This window comes from Panulirus ornatus, chromosome 65 (genome assembly GCF_036320965.1).
Source record: "Panulirus ornatus isolate Po-2019 chromosome 65, ASM3632096v1, whole genome shotgun sequence".
NCBI classification, from domain to species: Eukaryota; Metazoa; Arthropoda; class Malacostraca; order Decapoda; family Palinuridae; genus Panulirus; species Panulirus ornatus.
The window spans coordinates 4827670-4852423 of NC_092288.1; the positions used below are offsets into that span (position 1 = coordinate 4827670).

General features: G+C 41.9%; 2 protein-coding genes across 7 annotated transcripts in view; one reads left to right on the forward strand and one right to left on the reverse strand.

The window, feature by feature from the left end:
* Positions 1-1707: 1707 nt before the first annotated feature.
* Positions 1708-24754, reverse strand: part of LOC139746658 (alpha-(1,3)-fucosyltransferase C-like) — a 249044-nt gene continuing 225997 nt past the window's right edge. For 2 of the 4 annotated variants that reach the window (XM_071658101.1, XM_071658102.1), the window contains 6 exons: positions 6057-6176; positions 5075-5284; positions 4292-4510; positions 2727-2908; positions 2314-2431; positions 1708-2099 (listed from right to left, as the gene is read on the reverse strand). In XM_071658101.1, the coding sequence (XP_071514202.1) occupies positions 1856-2099; positions 2314-2431; positions 2727-2908; positions 4292-4510; positions 5075-5284; positions 6057-6176 (1093 nt within the window). In that variant the 3' untranslated portion in view covers positions 1708-1855. Of the gene's footprint in view, positions 2100-2313; positions 2432-2726; positions 2909-4291; positions 4511-5074; positions 5285-6056; positions 6177-11206; positions 11787-13444; positions 13501-24754 lie in introns of those variants that run through there. The other 2 variants (XM_071658099.1, XM_071658100.1) reach the window with 2 other exon arrangements.
* On the forward strand, positions 15783-24043 carry LOC139746404 (kinetochore protein Spc25-like). 3 transcript variants are annotated; one of them, XM_071657618.1, is made up of 6 exons: positions 15783-15891; positions 16679-16874; positions 17629-17771; positions 18317-18415; positions 19246-19350; positions 20975-24043. In XM_071657618.1, exons 2-6 carry the CDS (start codon positions 16709-16711, stop codon positions 21161-21163), a joined length of 702 nt encoding a protein of 233 aa, XP_071513719.1. In that variant the 5' UTR covers positions 15783-15891; positions 16679-16708; the 3' UTR covers positions 21164-24043. The 3 variants fall into 3 exon arrangements, with proteins under 3 accessions (XP_071513719.1, XP_071513718.1, XP_071513717.1); XM_071657617.1 differs by having other exon boundaries at positions 15784-15903; XM_071657616.1 differs by having other exon boundaries at positions 15811-15994.

The following is a 24754-nucleotide window of genomic DNA, read 5'->3' on the forward strand; positions in this document are numbered from 1 at the left end:
GACCAGACAAGGTGGCCAACACACCACTGTTAGAACTAATCTTTTATCAAACGGAATACCACAGATATGAAGGTTAATCCCACGCAGTTCAAGGTTTCTGCATCTGATAAAGTTCACACAAGAGTATTTACCTATCTCTCTCATAACAAATGAATAAAATGAGACCAGTTTCCCACTGTAGAAACTAATATCACCTGTATTTTCTCATTACTCTATTATCATTTCTTGTTTACTTGTACAGTCAACTCTGTTGTGGTCCAACTCTCCAGAACCTTACTGACCCACAAAACACAGGAAGTGTTCTTATCAGCAAGTCTGTCGCCATTGTAAACCGCCTGCTACCATGCTAGGCTAATTGTATACGTTCAAGTAGGCTCCACGTCCCCCATAGTTCATACATCAATCCATATTTTCGTGTGTTCCTTTTGTCTCTCCTTTGCATGCAAGAACCTTAGGGTCATCACCACTAAATTTCGGATGTGGATCTGAATTAGAAATTGGGATATCCCTTGCTACTATATGATATCAACCTTAGTAGGCTTCTCCATGTATATATTCCAAAGATTCTATAACAAAAAATAATGACTATGCTATATAGATCTAACGAAATCCTGGTGGTGTAATCCACATGTAATGGGGTAAAGCCTGCAATCTGGAGGTTCTCGCCCACAGCCTAGCAATAATATGGAGGTTCCAAGATCATACCAGGTGTGGGAGTTATTATCTCAAACAACCGCTTCAATCACCGAACATGATTCTCACATATCTTAGCCCTCCGCTAATACATTCGCTCCGTCTCTCTTCCTAAAAGGAATTCAGCATCGGCAAGAGGGTAAAATTAGCATACATGGCACCTCTCGTTAGCCAGTTCCTTGTAAAGAACTCTCTCAAGCAGTCATTTCACCCCTCACACTTTACAACTTTTCCACGCGTTCATTTCACCCCTCACTAACTCACACACTGATAATTTCAGCATAGAAAACTTAGTTACTCTTGCCATATCTTCCTCCCTCCTTTTTCTTGTACTTTAGACTTACACTTTCTGTATTTCTCCAAAGGCTTAAAATACAGAATTAAAGATAACATAGAGTGCGAGGCTACTAGGTGTGTGTGTTGTCGAATTGGAACTTAAGAACGAGGGATCTTTGATGGCTGGAGGTAACAGTGACGAGTAAGTGCAGAAACTTATTTTTTTATTGGTTCACAAACACACACACCTGTGATCGGCCGAAGCCTTTCACTTTTTAAACCAAACCAACCAACAGAATAACCGAAAGCCATGACATAAAATCAGGCCAGAAAATGATGTGGATAAGAATGGGTAGATGATGTGAGTAGGTGGGGGATGAAGTGAATAACAGTGGTAGATGTTGTGAATAAGACTAGTTGATGATGTGTATCCCCTTCATGACGAAATCATAAACAAGACAACAAACATATTCAAAAGTTGTATGTGTAGAGAAATTTTAAGAGACTGGGACCACTGAGTGTACAACTCCCTCCCCATGCAGTAAAGATGAATAATTACAAATAGGAATTTACATACAAGGAATCCGTAGCGCAGTGGCTGGCGTTACGACCCATTAATCTAGAGGGCCTACATCCAACTCCCGGTCAGGGCAACCGGCTCACAGCCAACCCAGCCGTTCATCCACAACTCTGAAGGATAAATCGGTGTAAAGGGTATATATGAAATAAAAACAGGAACTAGTAAAGACATTTATTAAACACGCAAAATAAAAGCGAGGAATAAAAATAATTTCACGATACTGAGCTGAGTGTAACCAAGTCATTCAAAATAGTAACACTGTGCATTTTCTGGGGAGAGGGAGGAAGCAGAGTCCCAGGGAGATGATCATCGGGCGTTACCCTCAGCGTCCAGACCAATGTAGTTGGTGGTGTTGACGGCCCGCCAGGCACCACGGTGGTGTTTGGTTGTGAAGAGTGGGGTAGGGAGGGTGAGGCACCTACCGTTGGCGTGCCTGGCGGCGGGGATGTCGTGGTGGTGTTTGTGGTGCTTGTCGTGGTGCAGGCGGTCGCACAGCTCACACAGGCTGCCCTGTACCACAGGTTGCAGGTATGCTCGCCACAAGTGGTACCTGCAGGTACAGTTCATGTACCAGTCTTCAGGAAATTAAACAGAAGATAATGCAAAGTGAAGATGAGTTTATATACGATGTGACGCAGTCTATCATCTTTGCTAGTTTCTGTTACTGTATTCTGTAACTGCCCGATAAGGATATCAAAGCGGGCGAAAAACGGAGACATATGCATATAACAGAACTCGTCTGGAACACTGGAAACACAACTAACCTGCCGTAGGCCACAGGGTCGTTGTGGAGGCGCAGTAGAAGGGCGGCCAGCTCCTTAGGGTGGTAGTGGCGAGCGTTGATGTACGAGTGAGGAGGCAAGAACCAGCTGTAGTCGGCTCCTGTTAGGGAGGAAGACGACACACTCGCTAGTGGTGTTCCACAGCGGAACAAGAACACGAAAACATCAACCATGAAGAGAGGATCAGGAAAGGAAGATTAACTGTGAATGTTGTCATTATGGCCGTATGACTCACGGAGAAGCCTTACCTACAGAGAAGCTTCACTAACCTACAGAGAAAGCAAACTCAACTCCAAAGATGCTCAAATCACCCTCCAGCCACAGAAAAGCACCACTCACCCCACAGAGCGGCCCCTAACCATCCCCCAGTCTCCCCACAGAGAGACTCCACTCACCTCCCCACACCACAGGGACGATGCCGTACACCAGCGGGTTGTAGAGCTTCTCTGTGACGTACTCGCTGCACAGGGAGTTCTCCATGGACAGGTAGAAGGAGTACTTGTGGAGCACATTCTTCCAGCACCAGCTACCACGCGGAGACCTCTTGCCGCACTTCAGAGGCCCACAACTGCCGTACCTGCATTACAGCCAAGGCAGCTCAGGTCAGTCTCCTCAAGACCCTTGTTGTCCTTACAGTACGACTAGGGCATCTCAGGTCATTATTTTAGAATTCAAAACACTTGCCGTTCCTAGGACGGGTATTACTTGGCAGTCCGGGATGCCTCATGCTGTGCTGAACGTGTAGCAGATGTTATTTATGCTGGGGTACTAGATCTTTCTCCCCCCCCCCCCTCGTTATGTTTTGACTGCTCCTCCGCTGATGTCTGTTACATCATGGATAAGAGCGTATTGGGCCTTGAAACTCTTCCCTTCCCCTAATTCCCATTCTGCTTTCATTTTTGCTCGGAAACACAGCTGAATCCCTGTTATTCAAGTCACAAACACCTACACGAAAAGCAATCTGACTTCACCTATGGACAAATCTCTCTGGTTCTTCACCAAGAGCAACTACAATAACGTCACTAATTCAACCTCTCCTCCTTTCTTATAATCTAATAAATCTAACTCTTTAATACGTAAAACCTTTCTTTTTTTGGTAGGTTAATTTCCTCTAACTCAACTCTGGATGATCATGCCTCTAATTCGTCGTCCCCATCTGCTCCCAATGAACCTCTGTCATCTCTGTTTTTCACTTGAATGGTCTGTCGACTACTTCCTTACCTTCAAAAGGATAAGGCGTTTGGCTCAGATGCTATAGTTCCTCGGGATCTTGAGGGACTGTGCCTGTAAGCAAACTCAGATCCTTGATTGCCTATTTGTCAAACAAAAAAGAAAATCAAGTTTTTTTTTCTTCTTGGAAGAATGCCTTGGTGCAGCCAATCCCTATAAAAGGAGATCGTACTAACCCTTCCAGCTATCGCCCCATCGCTCTAACTTTAGCTGTATGATTCTACTTTACACATTTTCCATCCCCTCCTTCTAATGCTCGTTCTCCTTTTCGTACTGAATACATTTCCTCTCTCAGTTCGGACCTGTGCAGCATCTCGGAGTGGGAAGGCAATAACTTGGTTAATTTCAGTGTTGCTGAGAAGGCAAATTCTTCCTACATCTACTAAGTGTCAAACTTTTTTCCCTTTTGTTCAATCATTCAAAACACCATAATTCAACTTTGTAATAACAAACGTGTTGGGTATAACAACATCCTTCATTCCATCCTAGGGACGACATATAATCATCACCAAGTCTGCTTTTTCAAAGCTGTGGGTGCGTTGTGCAGGGACTGTAATCTACTGTGTTCAACTGTTTCACACATACAGAGGTTTTTTATATGAGTTCTCCTCACGTAGCTGGGATGGTTTTTCCAACTATCTCATTAGACAAGGTGGAATTACAAGCCTTTCCGTCTCATTACTACTCGATGGCATCACCTATCTTCCACCCTTTGTCTTGTACCACTCACTTGTCGACGTGTAGGTACTTCTCAAGCTGTGTGATGTACTCCTCCCTCCTAGACCTGGTTTTGCAGTGGCTAGACATCCAAGCCACCACCCGGGTCTTGTTGACAAAGCTCCTCCAAGCGGGTCCTAGCACCTCCTGAAGGGTGGCTCCCCGCTTCAAAGCCTCCCTCTGCTGGTCCATCGCCTTCCAGTGCTCCCATATCATGTTGGGTCGCACAGGCCTGCCCCGCGTGAGAGAGAGGACAATAGATATATGATATTACAGATGCAACTGGCAACTATTATACATTCGTATGATATACAAACAGCAATTTCCCTTAAGTCAGTCAGGATATCACTAACGTAGAAAAAATGATTCATCACTGCACTACACGTGAGGAGCAGCCTTGCGTAACTGGCATGAAACTTATACTAAGAGATGATATTCACGAACCTGATGATGATCCTTCGGGAAGCAAGATGATTAATGTTGGAACATGACACACAAGTGACAAGTAACGCAAATGCAGTGACAAACGGGGGAAAAAAAAAAAACAGGATGTGGAAACGATCTTGATGAAGGAGTTACAGGGGAGGGCTTTGTGTTCCGCGGCGTTTGCGACGCGACGTTAAGTTTTTCACTGAAGAAGGAGGAACGTTGGATCTTAAACGAAAATCATGTTAAAAAAGATGAATGTCAAAAGGTGAGGAACACCATGATGATCTATATAATGACCAGCGCTTGTTTGGTGCCTTCCTGTTTGGGATGTTGTTCGACGTTTTGCAAGAAAGGAGCGTTACTTTACCTTACAGACACATTGTAGGAGAGGAAGTACCCGTAGAAGGCGACGACGTCGGAGTGCGAGTGGTAGGTCATTGTCCAGTTGATGAGAGCGCTGGCTTGCCTCTGGCTGGGGCCTGAGATGGGTGCGGCTGCAGGGGGCGCCTCTACGTTCACCAGCACCCACCGCTGGTCCGGGGGCACCCGTCTCGTGGGCAGCCTCCTCCAGGGGTACCTGTCGCCGTCAGGGAACCCACATTATGTGGCTGTCTGACCCCCGCGACCTTACCTGGCAACCTCGATACAAGGACATTCCCGAAGGTACACCATGGTTGATTCTGTTGTTCTCCTCCCTATATGAACCTTGATGACACACTAAACCAGACCACTCTAGAGACTCTAATGGCAATTACGTCATATAATGGCCCATACATCATATTATGCCCATACATTATACTATGACCCATACAGTATCAGTGACTCATATATCATATAATGCCCCATACATCATATAATGAGCCATGCATTATACAATGACCCATACGATATCAATGACCCATACATCATACGACCAGTCAGATACCATGCAGATCGCTCAGAGGCCACCAAGACCACTTTCTGAAACTAGACACTGTAGAAACCACTCGTACCATCTAACAACCAATTAGAGGCCAAAACGATCGTCAGAACAATGTAATGATTATCTAAGCACTATAGCATTTATTCAAATGGTATGACGACCTAGACACATCAAAATCCGTTTTAAGAACGGTAGCATTCTCGTAGTATAACGAGTTGGGTACTATAAGTACTCAGTCACTAAAACAACAATTCAAACACTATAACAATTATAATGACCATCATGACGCTATAACTGACACTCCCGCCGTAACGACCACTCAATGAAAACTCCCTCACACTTTAAGAGAACCGACAAAGGGTCGTAGCAACTGCTCAGGCACGACACAAATCCCCCTCCCAGAAGGGTCAAGCGAGGGGGGACTCACTCATCGGCACGGAAGAGGACAGCGTCGGCGCCCTGCAGGAGCGATCGGTTGTAGGTGAAGTGACAACGCCAGCTGGGACAACCCTCCTCTCGCAGTAATCGACTGGTCGAGCCACGGAACCTGTGGGTATAGTCAAGAACCAGACCGTGTCAGAGTCAGTGCGAAGACACGTCCCTTGATACTGTCATCCCTGTGGCATCTCAAATGGCAGAGTTACGGACACAGATGACGGTATATGTCAAGTACTGGATATCGAATTTTGATGTTCTTTATAGGAGACAGAAGACTCAGAAGCCCCTGGGATGGGGGTGACATACTAGGAACCTATGTAGGAATTAGACTCGATGGAATCAAACCCTTTGTGCTCAAAGAACATAGAGAAATCTTAAATAGTTCACTAAAGAGGAGGTATGGGGTTTGTTTCGAGGTTGGTTTACTGTCAGGGGAGTATATGACTTCTAAAACTATGATAGTAGGGGATGACCATGACCAATCTAATCACATACCAATAATCCTATATACAAGTAATCTTTGTCTCCAATCAAATACCTGGTCTACACATCCCCTAGTGTTCTTAAAGTCATCGTTCCTACCCAGTTTCATGCTATATGCATGTCAATCAACACTTGCCCATACAACTTGCCACGCATACTTCGAGCATGTGATTTCTCCACCCTTGCCTTTATACACTGACGTTATATAGATAATCTACCATTCCTCTGGCACCTTATCTCAAGTAATACAGAAAGTGCAGATCCCATCCCCTCCAACAGTTTTGCCACAACAACTTATACTAGTCTTTAATCACCTCTTTTCTTTTTCCCATTTGCTTGACTCTCGTTCTACATACCTAATTATCCCGTGCAATCCCATATCTTCTTCCTTATCACCTGACACATTTAACCGTTCTTCAAAATACTCACTGAAGTTTGTAAACTTCAAAGCACTCGGCAATATGTTGGAATGACTAGCTGACAGCTTGCATCATATCGTCAACAGCGAACAATAAGGATGTGTGACAGAGTGGTATAACGTCAACAGCGAACAATAAGGATGTGTGACAGAGCGGTATAACGTCGTCCTAAAATGACATCTCGATACCAGCACCAAATAAAGCATTGCAAAGATCAATCATGACTACAGGGAAAAAAGGACACAACGAAATCTATGAAACTAAAACTATATTTGTATGTATATGCAGGCGTACATATATTCTCCAGCCAGAGGACACCTGCAGCAGAAACCAAATTCACCTCACGTTCCCAGGCATCTGACTACCTCCGACCCACCGCTGTCACCAATGATAAATTCAGGAGTCCTACGGCCACACCTGAACCTAGACACATTTTTCCTCATGTGAAATACTATGATAACTATTTCATGTTTGTCCAACTCCGGATATTCTCAGTGCTTTATGATATTGAGTCCTCGATCATCAAGAATAAACGTGGAAGACAACATTGGAAATCTAACACACATTCGTCTGTGTCTCTGATAAGCAAAGATAAGAAAATAAAAGAAAGTGAACACCAAATATACGCGGCTTCGCTGAAAGAGGGGGTAGCGATGCTGTCTCCAGTAGGGCGGGGTTGCGCCAGGTGTGGATGGAGGCAAGCATGAAAATGTATATATGTCTACGCTATATATATGTGTATATATATTCATTACAAATTACAGAGGTATAAGTTTGTTGAGTATTCCTGGGATATTATATGGGAGGGTATTCATTGAGAGGGTGAAGGCATGTACAGAGTATCAGACTAGGGAAGAGCAGTGTGGTTTCAGAAGTGGTAGAGGATGTGTGGATCAGGTGTTTGCTTTGAAGAATGAATGTGAGAAATAGAAAAACAAATGGATTTGTATGTAGCATTTATGGATCTGGAGAAGGTATATGATAGAGTTGATAGAGATGCTCTGTGGAAGGTATTAAGAGTATATGGTGTGGGAGGCAAGTTGCTGGAAGCAGTGAAAAGTGATTGGTTCTCAGTGAATGTCGGTTTGCGGCGGCAGAGGTGCGTGATGTCTCCAAGGTTGTTTAATTTGTTTATGGATGGTGTTGTTAGGGAGGTGAATGCACGAGTTCTGGAGAGAGGGGCAAGTATGGTCTGTTGTGGATAAGAAGGCTTGGGAAGTGTCTGTTGTTGTTCGCTGATGATACAGTGCTGGTGGCTGATTCATGTGAGAGACTGCAGAAGCTGGTGACTGAGTTTGGTAAAGTGTGTGAAAGAAGAAAGATGAGAGTAAATGCGAATAAGAGCAAGGTTATTAGGTACACTAGGGTTGAGGGACAAGTCAACTGGGAGGTAAGTTTGAATGGAGAAAAATTGGAGGAAGTGAGGTGTTATAGATATCTGGGAGTGGATCTGGCAGCGGATGGAACCATGGAAACGGAAGTGAGTCACAGGGTGGAGGAGGGGGCGAAAGTTCTGGAAGCTTTGAAAAATGTGTGGAAGGCGAGAACATTATCTCCGATAGCAAAACTTGGTATGTTTGAAGGAATAGTGGTTCCAACAATGTTGTGTGGTTGCGAGGCGTGGGCTATAGATAGGGTTGTGCGGAGAGAGTGGTTGTGCTGGAAATGAGATGTTTGAGGACAATATGTGGTGTGAGGTGGTTTGATCGAGTAAGTAATGAAAAGGTAAAAGAGATGTGTGGTAACAAAAAAAGTGTGGTTGAGAGAGCAGAAGAGGGTGTATTGAAATGGTTTCGTTATATGGAGAGAATGAGTGAGAAAAGATTGACAAAAAAGAATATATGTGTCAGAGGTGGAGGGAACGAGAAGTAGCAGACCAAATTGGAGGTGGAAGGATGGAGTGAAAAAGATTTTGAGCGATCGGGTCCTGAACATGCAGGAGGGTGAGAGGTGTGCAAGGAACAGAGTGAATTGGAACGATGTGGTATACCGGGGTCGACGTGCTGTCAATGGATTGAATCAGGGCATGTGAAGCGTCTGGGGTAACCATGGAAAGTTCTGTGGGGCCTGGATGTGGAAAGGGAGTTGTGGTTTCGGGCATTATTGCATGACAGCTGGAGACTGAGTGTGAACGAATGGGGCCTTTGTTGTCTTTTCCTGGCGCTGCCTCGCGCACATGAGGGGGGAGGGGGATGTTATTCTGTGTGTGGCGGGGTGGCGATGGGGGTGAGTAGGACCAAACAGTGTGATTGTGTGCATGTGTGTATATGTGTGTGTATATATGTGTGTACGTTGGGATGTGTAGGTGTGTATGTTTGCGTGTGTGGACGTGTGTGTGTGTGTGTGCATGTGTGTGTGGGGTGGGTTGGGCCATTTCTTTTGTCTGTTTCCTTGCGCTACCTCGCAGGCGCGGGAGACAGCGACAAAGCAAAATAAATAATAAATAATAAATAATATATATATATATATATATATATATATATATATATATATATATATATATATATATATATATATATATATATATAAGGAAATGTAACTGTAAAGTAAATGATGTGTATAAATAAGCCTGGGGGAGAACTAATAGTGGAGGGAGGGACCTCGATTGTCTTATGTTGTTGGAAACGCTTGGCGTCGCCCGGGAGAAGTTGGTACACAAAACAGGACGAGTGAGGAAGGGAGGGGAGGGACGTTTTTTTTTTAATTTTCCAAAAGAAGGAACAGAGAACGAGGCCAGGTGAGGATATTCCATCAGAGGCCCAGTCCTCTGTTCTTAACGCTACCTTGCTAACGCGGGAAATGGCGAATAGTTTGAAAGAAAAAAAAAATATAATATATATATATATATATATATAAATAGAGAGAGAGAGAGAGAGAGAGAGAGAGAGAGAGAGAGAGAGAGAGAGAGAGAGAGAGAGAGAGAGAGAGGGAGAGAGAGAGAAAGAGAGAGAGGAGATTCATTAATTTTGATCCAAGGATTTTGTGATTACAACAAACATGAAACAAAGAACTTTCAAGTAAAGCCGTTACTGAAGTGGAGGAGTAAAAGATGCTTTGTGTGATGTTCAAAACCATATCTACGGTATAGCCTAGTCCGACTGCACCTGTGCGTGTATATGGCTGTGCACCCGGGTCAGAAAACTGAAAGCCATTGTCTACCGGGGTAATATGGCCATCAAAATCAGATACCTTTTTGATCTAAACTGTTTCCTCAGCTGATCCGATTCATAAATCAAGCGTAAAACATATTTGGGGAAGGCGACCTTTATACAATTTTTTTGTTGAGCGTGTGTGTGAGCTTATAGTTGCGCCTTTTAAGCTTCAAGACGTCCAAATTTTGACCCCCTTTTCTGCATGGAAAACCTGGCTCCCTAGATGGCAACCCTAGAGAGAGAGTAACGGTCATAACAGGTTCCAGTGGTGAGCAATGTTAACATAAGATCTCATATAAAGCATGAGAGGCGAAAACGCGCAGGCGCGGGTTGGGCGATGCACCGTTGTTCAAATTGACCCGAGACCATTGTAGACCGCCAACACACCTGACTTGCTACTTAACACATCTGACCTCCCTTGCCGGCCCGCACATCATCTCACGTGTGTCAGTATTCAATAATCATAAAAATGATACTGGACTCTAATCACTGGTGGTGTGTGGAATTGCCTCAAATTCTATATCATTTTGGTCGAAGGTTGTGGGGAAAAACGCGTTTGAAAATCTTGAAATGATGGAATGGTTTCTAGATCTGATAAGTGACAGGTGGGACCCTGGGCATTACTTGAGGTAAGGGGAATACTAAGAGGTGTTTTATTCCATTGTTTCACATTGCTAATCTCTTGGCTAACATTTTTCGTTGTTCTCCTTCAAAACGAAAGAAAAATTGAGCAAAGCGAGTTAAGTTGCATATATATATATATATATATATATATATATATATATATATATATATATATATATATAGTGTCGTCGAAGCCGTCGGCAAGCCTAGCTTGGAAGACCCCGCGGGCCTTGCGAGCTAGTAATTATGATGATAATAATACAATAATAATAATATGGGAACTATTGGTGAACAACTGCTGCAGGACAGCTAGAACTGGTGCTGGGGAACAAGTACTGCAGGGTGGACGAGAACTAGTGCCTGGGAGAGTGCGGAGGAACAACGATGAACACAAATCTTGCAAGCGTTTGCTGAGGGTGTGCGTGACACCCGTAACAGAGATCAACTCATTTGCAACAAACCTTCCTGACCAGTCGCTGTTGAACCATCGGCTCCAGAAAAGAACCATCTTCCAAGTTGAGTTTCTTGTAGTACCATCCGACAGGACCTGGGAGGGTCCTGTGCTGGCGGGAGCCTCCAGGGAGCTCCTTCCGTCACCCACAGCAGCCATTGGCGAGGGAGTCCTCATCTGCTTCAGGTCGTAAGTGCTGAAGTTGTGTACAAGGAGGAAGGCCAAGATCATGCACAGGGTAACGGTAAGGCGGGAGTGGCGTTCAGCAAATGCCTTCATGGCGAAGTATCTGCAAGATGCTCTGTCGTCGGCCAGAGTCTTTACGATGATAAACGACACAATTTTCCAGCTATAAAGAGGACGTAAAAGTAGTCCATGAACCCATAATCTCATATGAAACTTCAATTCACCAGTTATCAATATTTCACCGGTCCTATATGCTCACAGTGGAACAGCAAAACAGTTAGTGGATCAAACTTCTCTGAGTTGAATTTTGTTCATGGGTTTCGAAACTTGTTTCAGTAGCATGGGATGTTTGTTCCTTTGGGTCTGAGAAACTCTTCAACTCTTCCTGTTTATGTTTCCCTCCGCTGGAAGTAAATGTTTTGTCTTGTTTCTCTTTCTCATTACTATTTCTCAACTTTGGAACAATCAGACACCCTCATCCCGGTTACTTAGTGAAGATGTATGTAACCTGACCTGTAAGGATCTGGTCAATGCATCTTCACTAACGTCCAGTCGTGTCGATGTCGTGTCGAAAGTGGCCTATGAGAAGTCAGTCGTGTCGAAGGCGTAGTAAAGATGAGAGTGTGTAGTGAAGATGAGAGCTTAGTGAAGATGGCCTTTGAACTAACCGGAAGGGTTTCGCGAGGATGAGGGTAGAGCTAAGATGAGGGTGCGCTGAAAGGGGGTCTATGAACTAACCAAAATAAACATGATATTTTGACAGTGTGGAGGGATATATATATATATATATATATATATATATATATATATATATATATATATATATATATATATATATATATATATATATTGCATCTACTTGTGAATGATGGCGTATTTACTTGCAATATGTACTTTGGTACTTCAAGCATCGTGTCATGGTCGTTATTGGCAAAATAGCCTTCACGAGTCTGACACAGGCTACTTACGAACGATGACTAGAACTGTCATAACTCAGGCTACCACTACTGACAACAACACTTGTCATAACTCAGGCTACCATTACTGACAACACCACTCTCATAACTCAGGCTACCACTACTGACAACACCACTCTCATAACTCAGGCTACCACTACTGACAACACCACTGTGATAACTCAAGCTACCACTACTGACAACACCAGTCATAACTCAGGCTACCACTACTGACAACACCACTGTCATATACTGCCTCAGCCCGGCAGTAGGTGTTTCATCATGCACTGTCTGAACCTTGCAGTAGACTCACCACCATGCACTGTCTGACCTTCCACCTGCACTGTCTGAACCTTCAGTGGACATACAATCATCCACTGTCTGAACCTTGCATTGGAAACACCATCATGCACTGCCTGAACCTTGCATTGGACACACCATCATGCACTGCCTGAACCTTGCACTGGACACACCATCATGCACTGCCTGAACCTTGCACTGGACACACCATCATGCAGTGCCTGAACCTTGCACTGGACACACCATCATGCAGTGCCTGAACCTTGCATTGGACACACCATCATGCACTGCCTGAACCTTGCACTGGACACACCATCATGCACTGCCTGAACCTTGCATTGGACACACCATCATGCAGTGCCTGAACCTTGCACTGGACACACCATCATGCAGTGCCTGAACCTTGCACTGGACAAACCATCATGCACTGCCTGAACCTTGCACTGGACACACCATCATGCACTGCCTGAACCTTGCACTGGACACACCATCATGCAGTGCCTGAACCTTGCACTGGACACACCATCATGCACTGCCTGAACCTTGCACAGGACACCATTATGCACTGCCTGAACCTTGCACTGGACACACCACCATGCACTGCCTGAACCTTGCACTGGACACACAGGACACCATTATGCACTGCCTGAACCTTGCACTGGACACACCATCATGCACTGCCTGAACCTTGCACAGGACACCATTATGCACTGCCTGAACCTTGCACTGGACACACCATCATGCACTGTCTGAACCTTGCACTGGACACACCATCATCCACTGTCTGAACCTTGCACTGGACACACCATCATGCACTGTCTGAACATTTCACTGGACACACCACCATGCACTACACTGCCGCGGCTGTCACTGCCTGAAATGGTGGGAATCTAACCTGGCGTGGGCGTTGGGGGGAAGGGTGGGGGGGGGGGGGGTGGAGAGAAGGCAAGTGCTGACGCATGTCTAGCCCCCCCAAGGAGGGGGAAGGTATGTAGTCAATCAAGGGGGCGGGGGGGGGGGGGGGGTTATAGCATGCAAGTACGAACAAATAACTTACCAGTCAGCTGGCGAGGATATAACTTACCCGCTGGAGGGGGAGGGGAGGAGGGGGGGGGGTTGCTGTGGTAGACTTACCCCCACGACCTGAAGAGGCTAGTAGTGGTGGGGAAGCACCACCTCGCCAGCTGAGGCTGTGGTGGGAACTTATCCCAACAGTTGGAGTAGGTGGTTGTAGTTGGGATTTACCTCACCATCTGGGAGGGGTTAGCTATGTTGGGACTTACCCCCACCAGCTGGTGTGAGTGATTGTGGTGGGACTCATCTCACCAGCTGGGATTACGGTGGGGACTTACCCCAACTGGAGTGGGTGGCTATCGTTGGGACTTACCTCATCAGCTGGAGTTGTGGTGGGGACTACCTCACCAATTGGATTGGGGGTTGTGGTGGAAAGTTTTCAGCTGGTGGGGTTAGTTGTGGTGGGGAATTATTCTATCAACTGGAGTGGATGGATATTGTGGAGAGAACCCATTAGATGGAGTGGGTGATTGTATTGGATATCTACTCCAACTGGATGGGTAGCTGTGGTGGGGTCTTACCACACCAGCCGGGGGTTTGTGGTGGGGGCTTAATAGTTTATAACTTTCTTATTCATTGAGACAACTGCGTTCAGGGTGCGATAAAACCAGCCCCAAACACTGCTCAAATGCTGCATGCGTCCACTATCAACAGAACATGGCAACACAAGGCCATGTCCATCGCAACACATGGGCACAACACAAGGCCGTCTCCATCACAACACGAGGAGATATCCAAAAGAACAAAACTCCACCTCCATCACGAGAGAACCATGAGCACAACATGGAGCCATTTCCATCGTAAAACGTCATCTCCAACACAACACAGCAAGACAAAAGGGGACCACCAGAACAGAAAAAGGACACTCATAGCACAAGGGAACCTCCGAACACTGAATGACAAACTTAACAGTGTTTCCGCGGTGGAAGACACTATATCTCCAACACCAGTGAGATGGAATGGAGAGGAGGACTGAGAAAAACTTGAAATTACTAAATAAAAATATACAAGTAGACAGGTACAGGGCCTTGACCCATTCAAGACTCATAGTCCTTGATAATGTTTCTCCATATGTGTTGAAGGAGTGTGCAGACCCGCTTGAAATGTTCCTCAGTATGTCACTTCAGAAGGTAAAGCGCTGAGTGGAAGAGTGTGTTATACCTGATCCTGCAGGAGAAAGAAGACCTGGAAATACATGACGTATCTGATGGCAGGTTCTCTACGGTGTGAAATATCCAAGAACAATGCATGGACACGAAAATGAGTTATCTTTTAAGAACAAGAGACATCTATGGGCATGGAAGTTTGCTGACGAATAGGTTTTAGTGAAGAATCATATTTTTTCGCAGTTAGATGTCTGATCTTTGAGTCAATTTAACAAATACAACTTTTTTTTCTATTTGATTGCACTCATTTGCCTACGGTTTTAAATGGACAGTTATTTTCTTCTATTACTGGAAGAGACGGAATGCAAAATTATAATGGTCTTCAGTTAATACATTTAATATGGCTTAAATGCGCACTCAACAAATAATTTTCGCTTGCATATTTGATGGCTTAGAAGTGCAACGTATTTATGTGAACAAATACTATGCGTTTCCCTTGTGGTATCTCAGAGGGGGTGATGTAAAACAGAAAGATTCATTTCTAAGAGGAATAATGCCCCCCTGGATGGAATTTAGTGGTACTTGTCCTCCGCCACTCACATACAAAGCTTTTTCGGAAAGTACTTCCAGGAATTCTAAACAGTCTCTTAAAACATCTCGTTCTCATTCCAACAAGATCCATTCAAATCACACCCATCCTGGGACTGATGATGAGAGACAAAAAATAGACGAGCCTCCGCCATTACCCGAACTGCAACAAAAATGGACACACAGAAATCAGAGTCTGAATTCTTTGTCGGGCTTAATCTATAAATATACCCACCATACACCGCACACTTCCCTTAGACTAATCCATATCATAGCTTCTACAACTAAATGATCACCGATATAATTCTTGCCAACAATATTCAGAAATTTAAAGCCTTTATTATCACACAACTCGAACCTATTATTTGGTTGGAACGCGACCCCTTGCGGCAGCGTCGGTTGACTGCGCCTTGTTTACAAATTTTAACGCTACCATTTGAATATCTAACTGGTCAAGGAGACTGAATAATACCTTATTATACATTGTAGCTACACTTGTGAGTACTATTGATGTTGGCTGAATGTGAATTTCGATTCTCCACATATCAAAACAGCATACATATGGGCAAGTAGTAACTCGGTGAAGTGGTAAGTTGGGCTAGAATTCCCCTCAGCTCTTTTTCCGAGTCAGTAGACTCAGTTTATGATATGTCTGTATAATTAACTCAGTCAGATCATCTCATGATGATACAATAGCTTATTGTGAAGGTTAACGTATTCTTAAAAAGGAAAGAAAATTGCAAGTATTTTCAACGGTTCAAAAGCTGGCCGTCCTGAGCACGGAACCCCACCCTTAAGTTACCATTGGTTACCATACTGTTTGATGACCGTGTAGGAGATATAACTGACAAATGAAAATGTCTTATAGTAGCATTACTAGGTTAGGTATGGTTGTGTTGTGCTGCACCTGAAGCTATATTGCAAAGCATCGGGATTAAACGTAGGTGGCAAGTCTTGTCATTGTTTAACACATGGCAAAAGGTAATTAGTCACACTCAAACTATTGTCTGACTGTGACTGATTTCTTGTCGAGCAATTCGTCAAGGTATACTAGAGTTGGAGGCAGTGATAGTGGAACTCCACGCTTTTAAACCTCTATCAGAATTTTAGGGATTACATTAACCATCTTGATGACTACATTTGAACCATATCTTACTTTTTCCCAAAAGAGTTGATAAAAGTAATCCCTTGCATGAGTAATTTGAATATACTGTAATGTCTGTTATAGTTGACAACAAGGATACAAGCTTAAGCACTTCATGTATTTTTCAGGACCCGCTGACACGATAAATACCAACAAAAATGGCAATGCAGGCTTTTGAGATAAAAGATTTTGGAGTAGAATATGAAAACTTTACCAAAAAATTGTCTCTGAACAAGAAAGCGTTTCAGAAGTTCACATCATATTTCATGAGTGAAATTACCTATGGCACTCAACATTACCAAGACCTCATAACCAAAGCAAAAGGTATTGTGTTTGTTGTTTTGTTTATCATTTCCCTGTAGTAATTTTGTGTGCTCTACTACACATCTGAATTAATATTTAGTTACGGTTACATCTCTTCTGCTGCTAATTATTGTTGTCTCGAGTAGTAGAGAAGGATTTGGACTACGGCATCAATTTCTGTTAATTCTTTTATTCACTAATTGGGCCTACAGACTTGCAGCATTAATACTTCATTAACATTTCAGTAAGTAGTACCTTCAAAGATTTAAAGTAATGCACTTTATTTATTGAAAGAAATTATTAAATGAGTGCTGTGAGTAAAATGAAGCTTGTTAATGCAGGTGATACATTTAGAAAACCATCACAAGAGCTACCTTTATTGGTAAAATAGTCTTGATTGGTATATGGAACAAGCTGGATGTGTCCTGTGAAAAGACATACTGTTCTTTTGTATACTCTATTATGATATGTTAAATTATGTTTTGTAGCTAGACTCCCTTCCCATCTGCATGCGATGGATCAAATGCATACTGCCAAACAGTAAGTTTTTATTTCCTATTGCCCTTTCCTTCCTCAGCGAGATAGTGCTGGAAGCAAATGACTGACTGAGAAGAAATTCTGTCTTGGCTCTTTTTGTTTCCCTTATGAGGTAGGGATTTTCAGCCCTCCAAACCTATTCCTCTGTCATTGTTTGTGACACTAAGGAGATTCATGGGTAGACTTCTTTCACTTTTATCTTGATGGATAATGCATCACATATTATTTTTCTTTTCAGATGATATGAAAACATTGCAACAGAAAATTGAGGGTATACGAGAAGATATTAATTCTGTTCATGGAGACAAAGATCGAGCTGGACGTGAGATCCAGAGTTTGAAACAAGATCTTGAGGATATTACTATGGCCATAAATGAGAAAGTTGGTGTTTCATTGTTTCCCAATGTTTTTGAAGATTGAGAATAATAGAAAAGTTTTTATTTAGCTAGGTCTTAATATACATGGAATTATTTCTTGACACACTCCAGTAAATGAAATTCTGCCTTTCTTGCCTGTATGTCAGCTTGAACCTACAGTATTAGGAGGGATCTGAATGCATGGAATATGTTATAGCAGAAACATAAATGGCTTGATAGATAGTATCAGTCATATTTCTTGATGTGTTTATGTATTTACATATTAATTTACTTATTAATTTTTTATTCAGGCTATCTTAACTTTCTGTTTGGGTTCAGATGTATGTGAATTAGGTAAATAAGTTATATAATATCTCTATGGGTAGAGGAAAAAATAGACTAACCTCTTGTATTATCACTTTCTGAAAGAAGAAATATATGAAAGTGCTGGGTGAGGTTGTTTCCTTGATGTCTTTTTCTCTACACTACCTCACTATGGTAGGATAATGCAAGTAGATATTAGAAAGATCAAAGTTTCATTTTGAATATCTTTAATGTATATTTTTTCAGACCCAAGATAGAGATGTTCTGAAAGAGAAATTAACTGAAGTTGAACAGAGTGTGAAAGAAAAGGAGCAAAGAGTAGAGGAAAGCGAGCAAAAAAACCAGGTGAGATAGATGATAATGAGGAAGTATGTTTTTTGTATTATGGTTTACTGCTATATCCACATCTGAACAAATAACCAGATGAGATAAATATTATATGAGAAAAATAAATGTCTTGGTATTTTGTATTATTGACCTGTCATTAGCATAATGGAAGAACATGATGAAAGAGATAATTTGTCTTGTGTTCTTGCTGTCTGTTTAATCCATAGAGGGGTTGAGGAAGCAAGTGAGCTCATGGTCTTTAATGCCTTAATTGCACTGAAGTTACAGAATGTACTGGTACCATGTTGGTTTACTGAGGCAACATAAGAATGGTTTGGTGCTTTGGAATGAATAAGAAAACTTGAGATGATTCTCCTCAGTTACCATCATTATACATATTTATAATATTGATCTTTGTGCATATCTCAGCTGTTGCATCATCTTAGCCTTTTCCTTTATCTTACTCTTGGCTCCTTCTCCCACTTTTTTTTACTACAAATAAAGAGAAATCATCATTTCATTATGCCCATATAATCCCAGAACTCCTCCTCAGTATTTTTAGTTGTCTCCTCATATCCATATTCCCATTTTGATTTCTAGTAATTCAAATCCAGACCTTAAAAAATATAGCTACATCCTGCATTATGCCTTTCATTTTGCTATTACATATCCTTGTAAACTGTACATAAGTTTTGTTGTGTTGCAGTATTCCTTTCAACAAGCTCTTCCATACTTTCCTTTGAAAATAAGTCTATTAAGAGATATAATTAAGATGTAGGCATTTACCCCTTTATGATCTGAGATACATAAACTTAGTCTTCAGTTGTTCACATGAAATATTCCTGCAGGAATGCATGAGCAACATTGAACGTGGGGCACAGCTGTTCCGCACTCACCTGGGTTTGGATATTAAACGGACCAACCATGATACCCTTGTCTTCATTTTCACTCAGGTTAGTAGTAAACTGTACTGCTTTGTCTCCATTTTTCATTTCTTTTTAAGTTTGTTATCTGTATATTATTGAATGTACTGCATTGTCTCCATTTTCCTTTTTTTTTTTTAAGTTTGTTATCTGTATATTATTGAATGTTGACATTTCAGTTATAATCTCTTCATATTTAAGCCTTTCCAAGGCTACATGTAGAATACAAATTATAGAATGGGCCCAAAATATTGAATAACTTTGGGATTGTTCTTGCAGAACAGTAAGAATGAGTTCCTATACTCGAATGGAAAGGAACCAGTTGATGGTTTTAAAAGCTGAACTTAGGCGTATAGGTAACCAGTGTTCTTTTCTAAGGAGACAAACATAATTTCACTGTCAACGTCTGAGTAGGCAGTAAAATAATGTGTATGAAAGAACTGAGAAGTTGTGGGTGGCTAATCCTTTGCATGAAACTGGAAACTTTGTATTTAACTATACTTGCATATCTTTATTAGAATGGCTGAGGTGTTCTGATATCCACTGGCTAAATTTACTCCTGGTCTTTTGCTTTAATACTGCTGTGGAGAGCATGTGAGGTATTAAGGGGGTACTACACCTCTCTCTTCTTAATCAGGTAAAGTTAATGTTGCCATACAGAAGACCTTATCTAGCAGGAATTTAACATCGACTTGTATAGTTTGATTCAGGTACACCTTTCCTCATGTCGATCTTTTGTGACATGCTTAGTACTACATCAGCCTATAATCCATCTCACAAGTAGATTCCTGTAATTTTCTTATGGCAGACTGATGTCTTAACCTTTGTCTCACCTTTTCCACTTTTCACTTGGTAAAATGGATTTTTATTAAGACTGCATCCGACCAATGTTTAGGCCTGTCTTGGTTTCTTTGTAGAGTGTCACAGTCCTGAATTCATTTCCCATTAAGGTTAGCATCATCTGCAAATATTTTTGAGCATGATTAAAGTTCCTGTGGGAAGTCATTTACACATAGTAACAGCAAGTTTCAGAAAGGCATTGCCCTTGCATTTTCATCAAATTTACCTCTGGCCCATAACAGATTAAATACTTGACCTCTTCACAACTTAATTTTACCAACATACACATTTAACCTACCAGCTGCCATACATCTCGTAGAACCAAACCATTTTAAGTTTGCTGCGATGCTTTAGTTTTTATATATCTTTCTCTTCCAAGACTATACAGCAGCAGCTGTTGTAACTTTTCATGGTAGTTCAGGATTAGATGCTATGATAAAGGGTAAAGTGCTGAGGTATGGTTTCTGTAAGAGAATGAAGGTGAACAAAATGGCTTTGGCATTTTAGGTAAGTGTAAAAAAAAATACAGAAAGAACAGAAGTAGAGAGGAAGGACTAGTTGAAGTAGTGAGTGTGTGCAGGAAGGGTATGAGACTCAGGGGATTTGATATGATGTTCAGGGACCATTGTGTGAAATATGAATTTTAGTGAATTGCACTGCTGTACAAAGGTGAAGGTATTTATCGTTGTTAATAGACAGGTAGAAATTAAGTAATTTTGGTGGAAGGATGACTTAGACACAAAAGAAAGGGTTTAAAGGAAGGTAATGCTAGGAAAAACCAAGTATATAATTGTGGATTTCTTATTTATTTCAGGTAAATCGATCAAAACCTGACAAGGAGTATATGCTGGAGCTGACCCTGGCTGGAGAGAACTATCGTCTGTTAAATTCTGACCCTGAATTGTCTAATTTGCAAGAGCTGGAAGACAGGCTTAATGCCACCAACAACTTTTCTGGTTTTATTTTACTCATCCGTAAACTCTTTCAGAAGATGGAGAAGTAGGGTGATGGGGTAGCTGAACCTGGGCACATGAGGCAGTCAAGGGAAACCAAACAAAAGTCTGTTGGACTTGGCTCTGGTTTTGATGTAATATTCATGACACCCAGATAGTGGAGACCATTCTTTATCTGTTCTGGATGCTTACCTTGCTCATGTGAGAAGCAGTGAACAAATATGATATACATCTTTTTATTTATCTTTTTATTATACTTAATCGCTGTCTCCCACGTCAGCAAGGTTGCACAAGGAAACAGACGAGGAATGGCTCCACCCACGTACACATGTTCATACATAAACGCCCATACATGCATATATACATACATATACATTTCAGCATATACATTACATATACATACATAGATATATATATATATATATATATATATATATATATATATATATATATATATATATATATATATATATATATATATATATATACACACATATACTTGCTTTCTTCAGCCATTCCTGTCGCTACCCCACCACACATGAAATCCCCCCACGTACACATGTACATACATAGATGCCCATGCATGCATATATATACATACATACGTATACATTTCAACGTATACATAACGTATACATACGCAGATTTATATATATATATATATATATATACACACATGTACATATTCATACTTGCTTTCTTCATCCATTCCTGTCGCCACCCCACCACACGTGAAATCCCACCCACCCCACCCCACACACACACACCAGCAAGGTAGCACCAAGAAAAGACAAAGAAGGCCACATTCATTCAACTCAGTCTCTATCTGTCATGTGTAATGCACCAAAACCACAGCTCCCTTTCCACATCCAGGCCCCACAGACCTTTCCATGGTTTACTCCCAGATGCTTCACATGCCCTGGTTCAATCCACTGTCAGCACGTAGACCCCGGTATACCACATTGTTCCAATTCACTCTATTCCTTGCACGCCTTTCACCCTCCTGTATGTTCAGGCCCCGATCGGTCAAAATCTTTTTCACTCCATCCTTCCATCTCCAATTTGGTCTTCCACTCCTTCTTCCCTCCACCTCACTCATTCTCTCCATGTGTCCAAACCATTTCAACACACCCTTTTCTGCACTCTCAGCTACACTCTTTTTATTACCATATATCTCTTTTACCCTTTCATTACTTACTCGATCAAATCACCTCACACCACATATTGTCCCCAAACATTTCATTTCCAACACATCCACCCTCCTCCACACAACCCTATCTATAGCCCATTCCTCACAACCATATAACATTGTTGGAATGATTATTCCTTCAAACACCCATTTTTGCTCTCTATAACGTTCTCTCCTCCTACTCATTTTTCAATGCTCCCAGAACCTTTGCCCCCTCCCCTCACCCTGTGACTCACTTCTGCTTCCATGGTTCCATCCACTGCTAAGTCCACTCCCAGATATCTAAAACACTTCACTTCCTCCAGTTTTCTCCATTCAAACTTACCTCCCAATTTACTTGTCCCTCAATCCTACTGAACTTAACCTTGCTCTTATTCACATTTATTCTCAACTTTCTTCTTTCACACACTTTACCAAACTCAGTCACCAACTTCAGCAGCTTCTCACCTGAATCAGCTACCAGCACTGTATCATCAGTGAACAATAACTGACTCATCCATAAGCAAATTAAACAACCATGGAGACATCACGCACCCTGCTGCGAACCGACATTCACCGGGAACCAATCACTTTCCTCTCTTCCTACTTGTACACATGCCTTACATCCTTGGTAAAATCTTTTCACTGCTTCCAGCAACTTACCTCCCATGCCTTATACTCTTAAAACCTTCCATAAAGCATCTTTATCATATGCCTTTTCCAGATCCATAAATGCTACATACAAATCCATCTGTTTTTCTCAGTATTTCTCACATACATTCTTCAATGCAAACACCTGATCCACACATCCTCTACCACTTCTGAAACCACACTGCTCTTCCTCAATCTGATGCTCTGTACATGCCTTTGCCCTCTCAATTAATACCTTTTTATATAATTTCCCAGGAATACTCAACAAACTTATGCCTCTGTAATTTGAACACTCACCTTATATCCCCTTTGCCTTTGTACAATGGCACTATGCATGTATTCCGCCAATCCTCAGGCACTTCACCATGGTCCATACACACATTGAATATCCTTACCAACCAATCAACAACACAGTCACCCCCTTTTTTATAAATCCACTGCAATGCCATTCAAACCAGCCACCTTGCCAGCTTTCACCTTCCATAAAGCTTTCACTACCTCTTCTCTGTTTACCAAACCATTCTCCTTGACCCTCTCATTCGCACATCTGCCACTCTATCCTCAAACACATTCAACAAGCCTTCAAAGTACTCACTCCATCTCCTTCTCACTTCATCACTTCTTCCCTAAATACATCCCATTCCTCCCTCACTTCCCTTACGTCATTTGCTCTCACCTTTTGCCATTCTGCACTCAATCTCCCTTGGTACTTCCTCACACAAGTCTCCTCTATGATATACAGAAATTTATATATATATATATATATATATATGATATAACTATCATTTGGTGCACTACACACGACAGCTACTTTCTTTGTCTGTTCCTGGCACTACCTCACAAATGTGAGAAATGACGGTCAAGTATGAAAAAGGGATGAAAACAACTTTTGTAAATGTACAAAAACTTTGCATGTTTAGGTGAAGGAAATGATAAAATGTGGATATTAGAAAGCTGAAGTAGAGAATGGGTAAAAAAAGTAAAACTGACAGGTAGATTCTAGATTGGGTTTCAATGTATGAATAATTTTGATGTATTTTTCTTCTATCAGTGTTATTTGCTGTGATGGACCTTTTGTTGTATTTTACTTGTATTATATTTTATAAACAAATGTGTTTTATTTGACTCATTAGTGTTCATGATTACATAAGGAGAGAGGTTGTACCAGACTTTGCCTGAAAATAATACTGAGAACAAGGGAGGAGATAATTCATAGCTTTTCTATAAATTTCTTAGAAATAAACTGTCAGTTAAAGAGTACCCAGTCAAGCTAAGGTAATCAGGAGAAACAGTTGTAGCACATGAAATAAAGACATGCGAGGAGCTGAATGACAAGTTCAGCAGTTTTTTCACTGGACACTATACTCCCAACACCAGTGAGATGTAATAGGAAGGTTTTGAAAAGCACTGAAATACCTCACCTTAAAAAGATGTTAACTGACCACTAAAGGGTCTTGATCCATATAAGGCTTGTGTTACTGATAAAGTTTCTATGTATGGTGAAGCATTCAGATATGCTTGACATGCCACATGAACTGTTGTTCAAGAAGTCAGTAGAGTACCAATGGAATGGAAGAGGCAAATGTCATTCCTCTTCTTAAGAAAGGAGACTCAACTTACAATGAAATACGGGTTGTGTAATGAATGTCTGTAAAGTGAAAAAGAGAATTAGAAAGGAAGTGGATGACTACTTGAAAAGGAAAGACTACATGTTTGAGAGAGGAAAAGGTCATGTGTAACAAACTTCTTGTCTCTGTGAGAGTAGAAGATTCATTTTTGACGAGGAGATTGAATAAATTGTGTGTGTCTCAACTCTGGAAAG

Excerpts from the sequence above, each read along its gene's own strand:
- LOC139746404 (XM_071657618.1), top strand. The coding sequence starts at position 16,709 with ATGGCAATGCAGGCTTTTGAGATAAAAGATTTTGGAGTAGAATATGAA. Across the intron at positions 17,772-18,316 it reads CTATGGCCATAAATGAGAAA|ACCCAAGATAGAGATGTTCT; the intron begins GTTGGTGTTTCA and ends ATATTTTTTCAG. Across the intron at positions 18,416-19,245 it reads AAAGCGAGCAAAAAAACCAG|GAATGCATGAGCAACATTGA; the intron begins GTGAGATAGATG and ends ATATTCCTGCAG.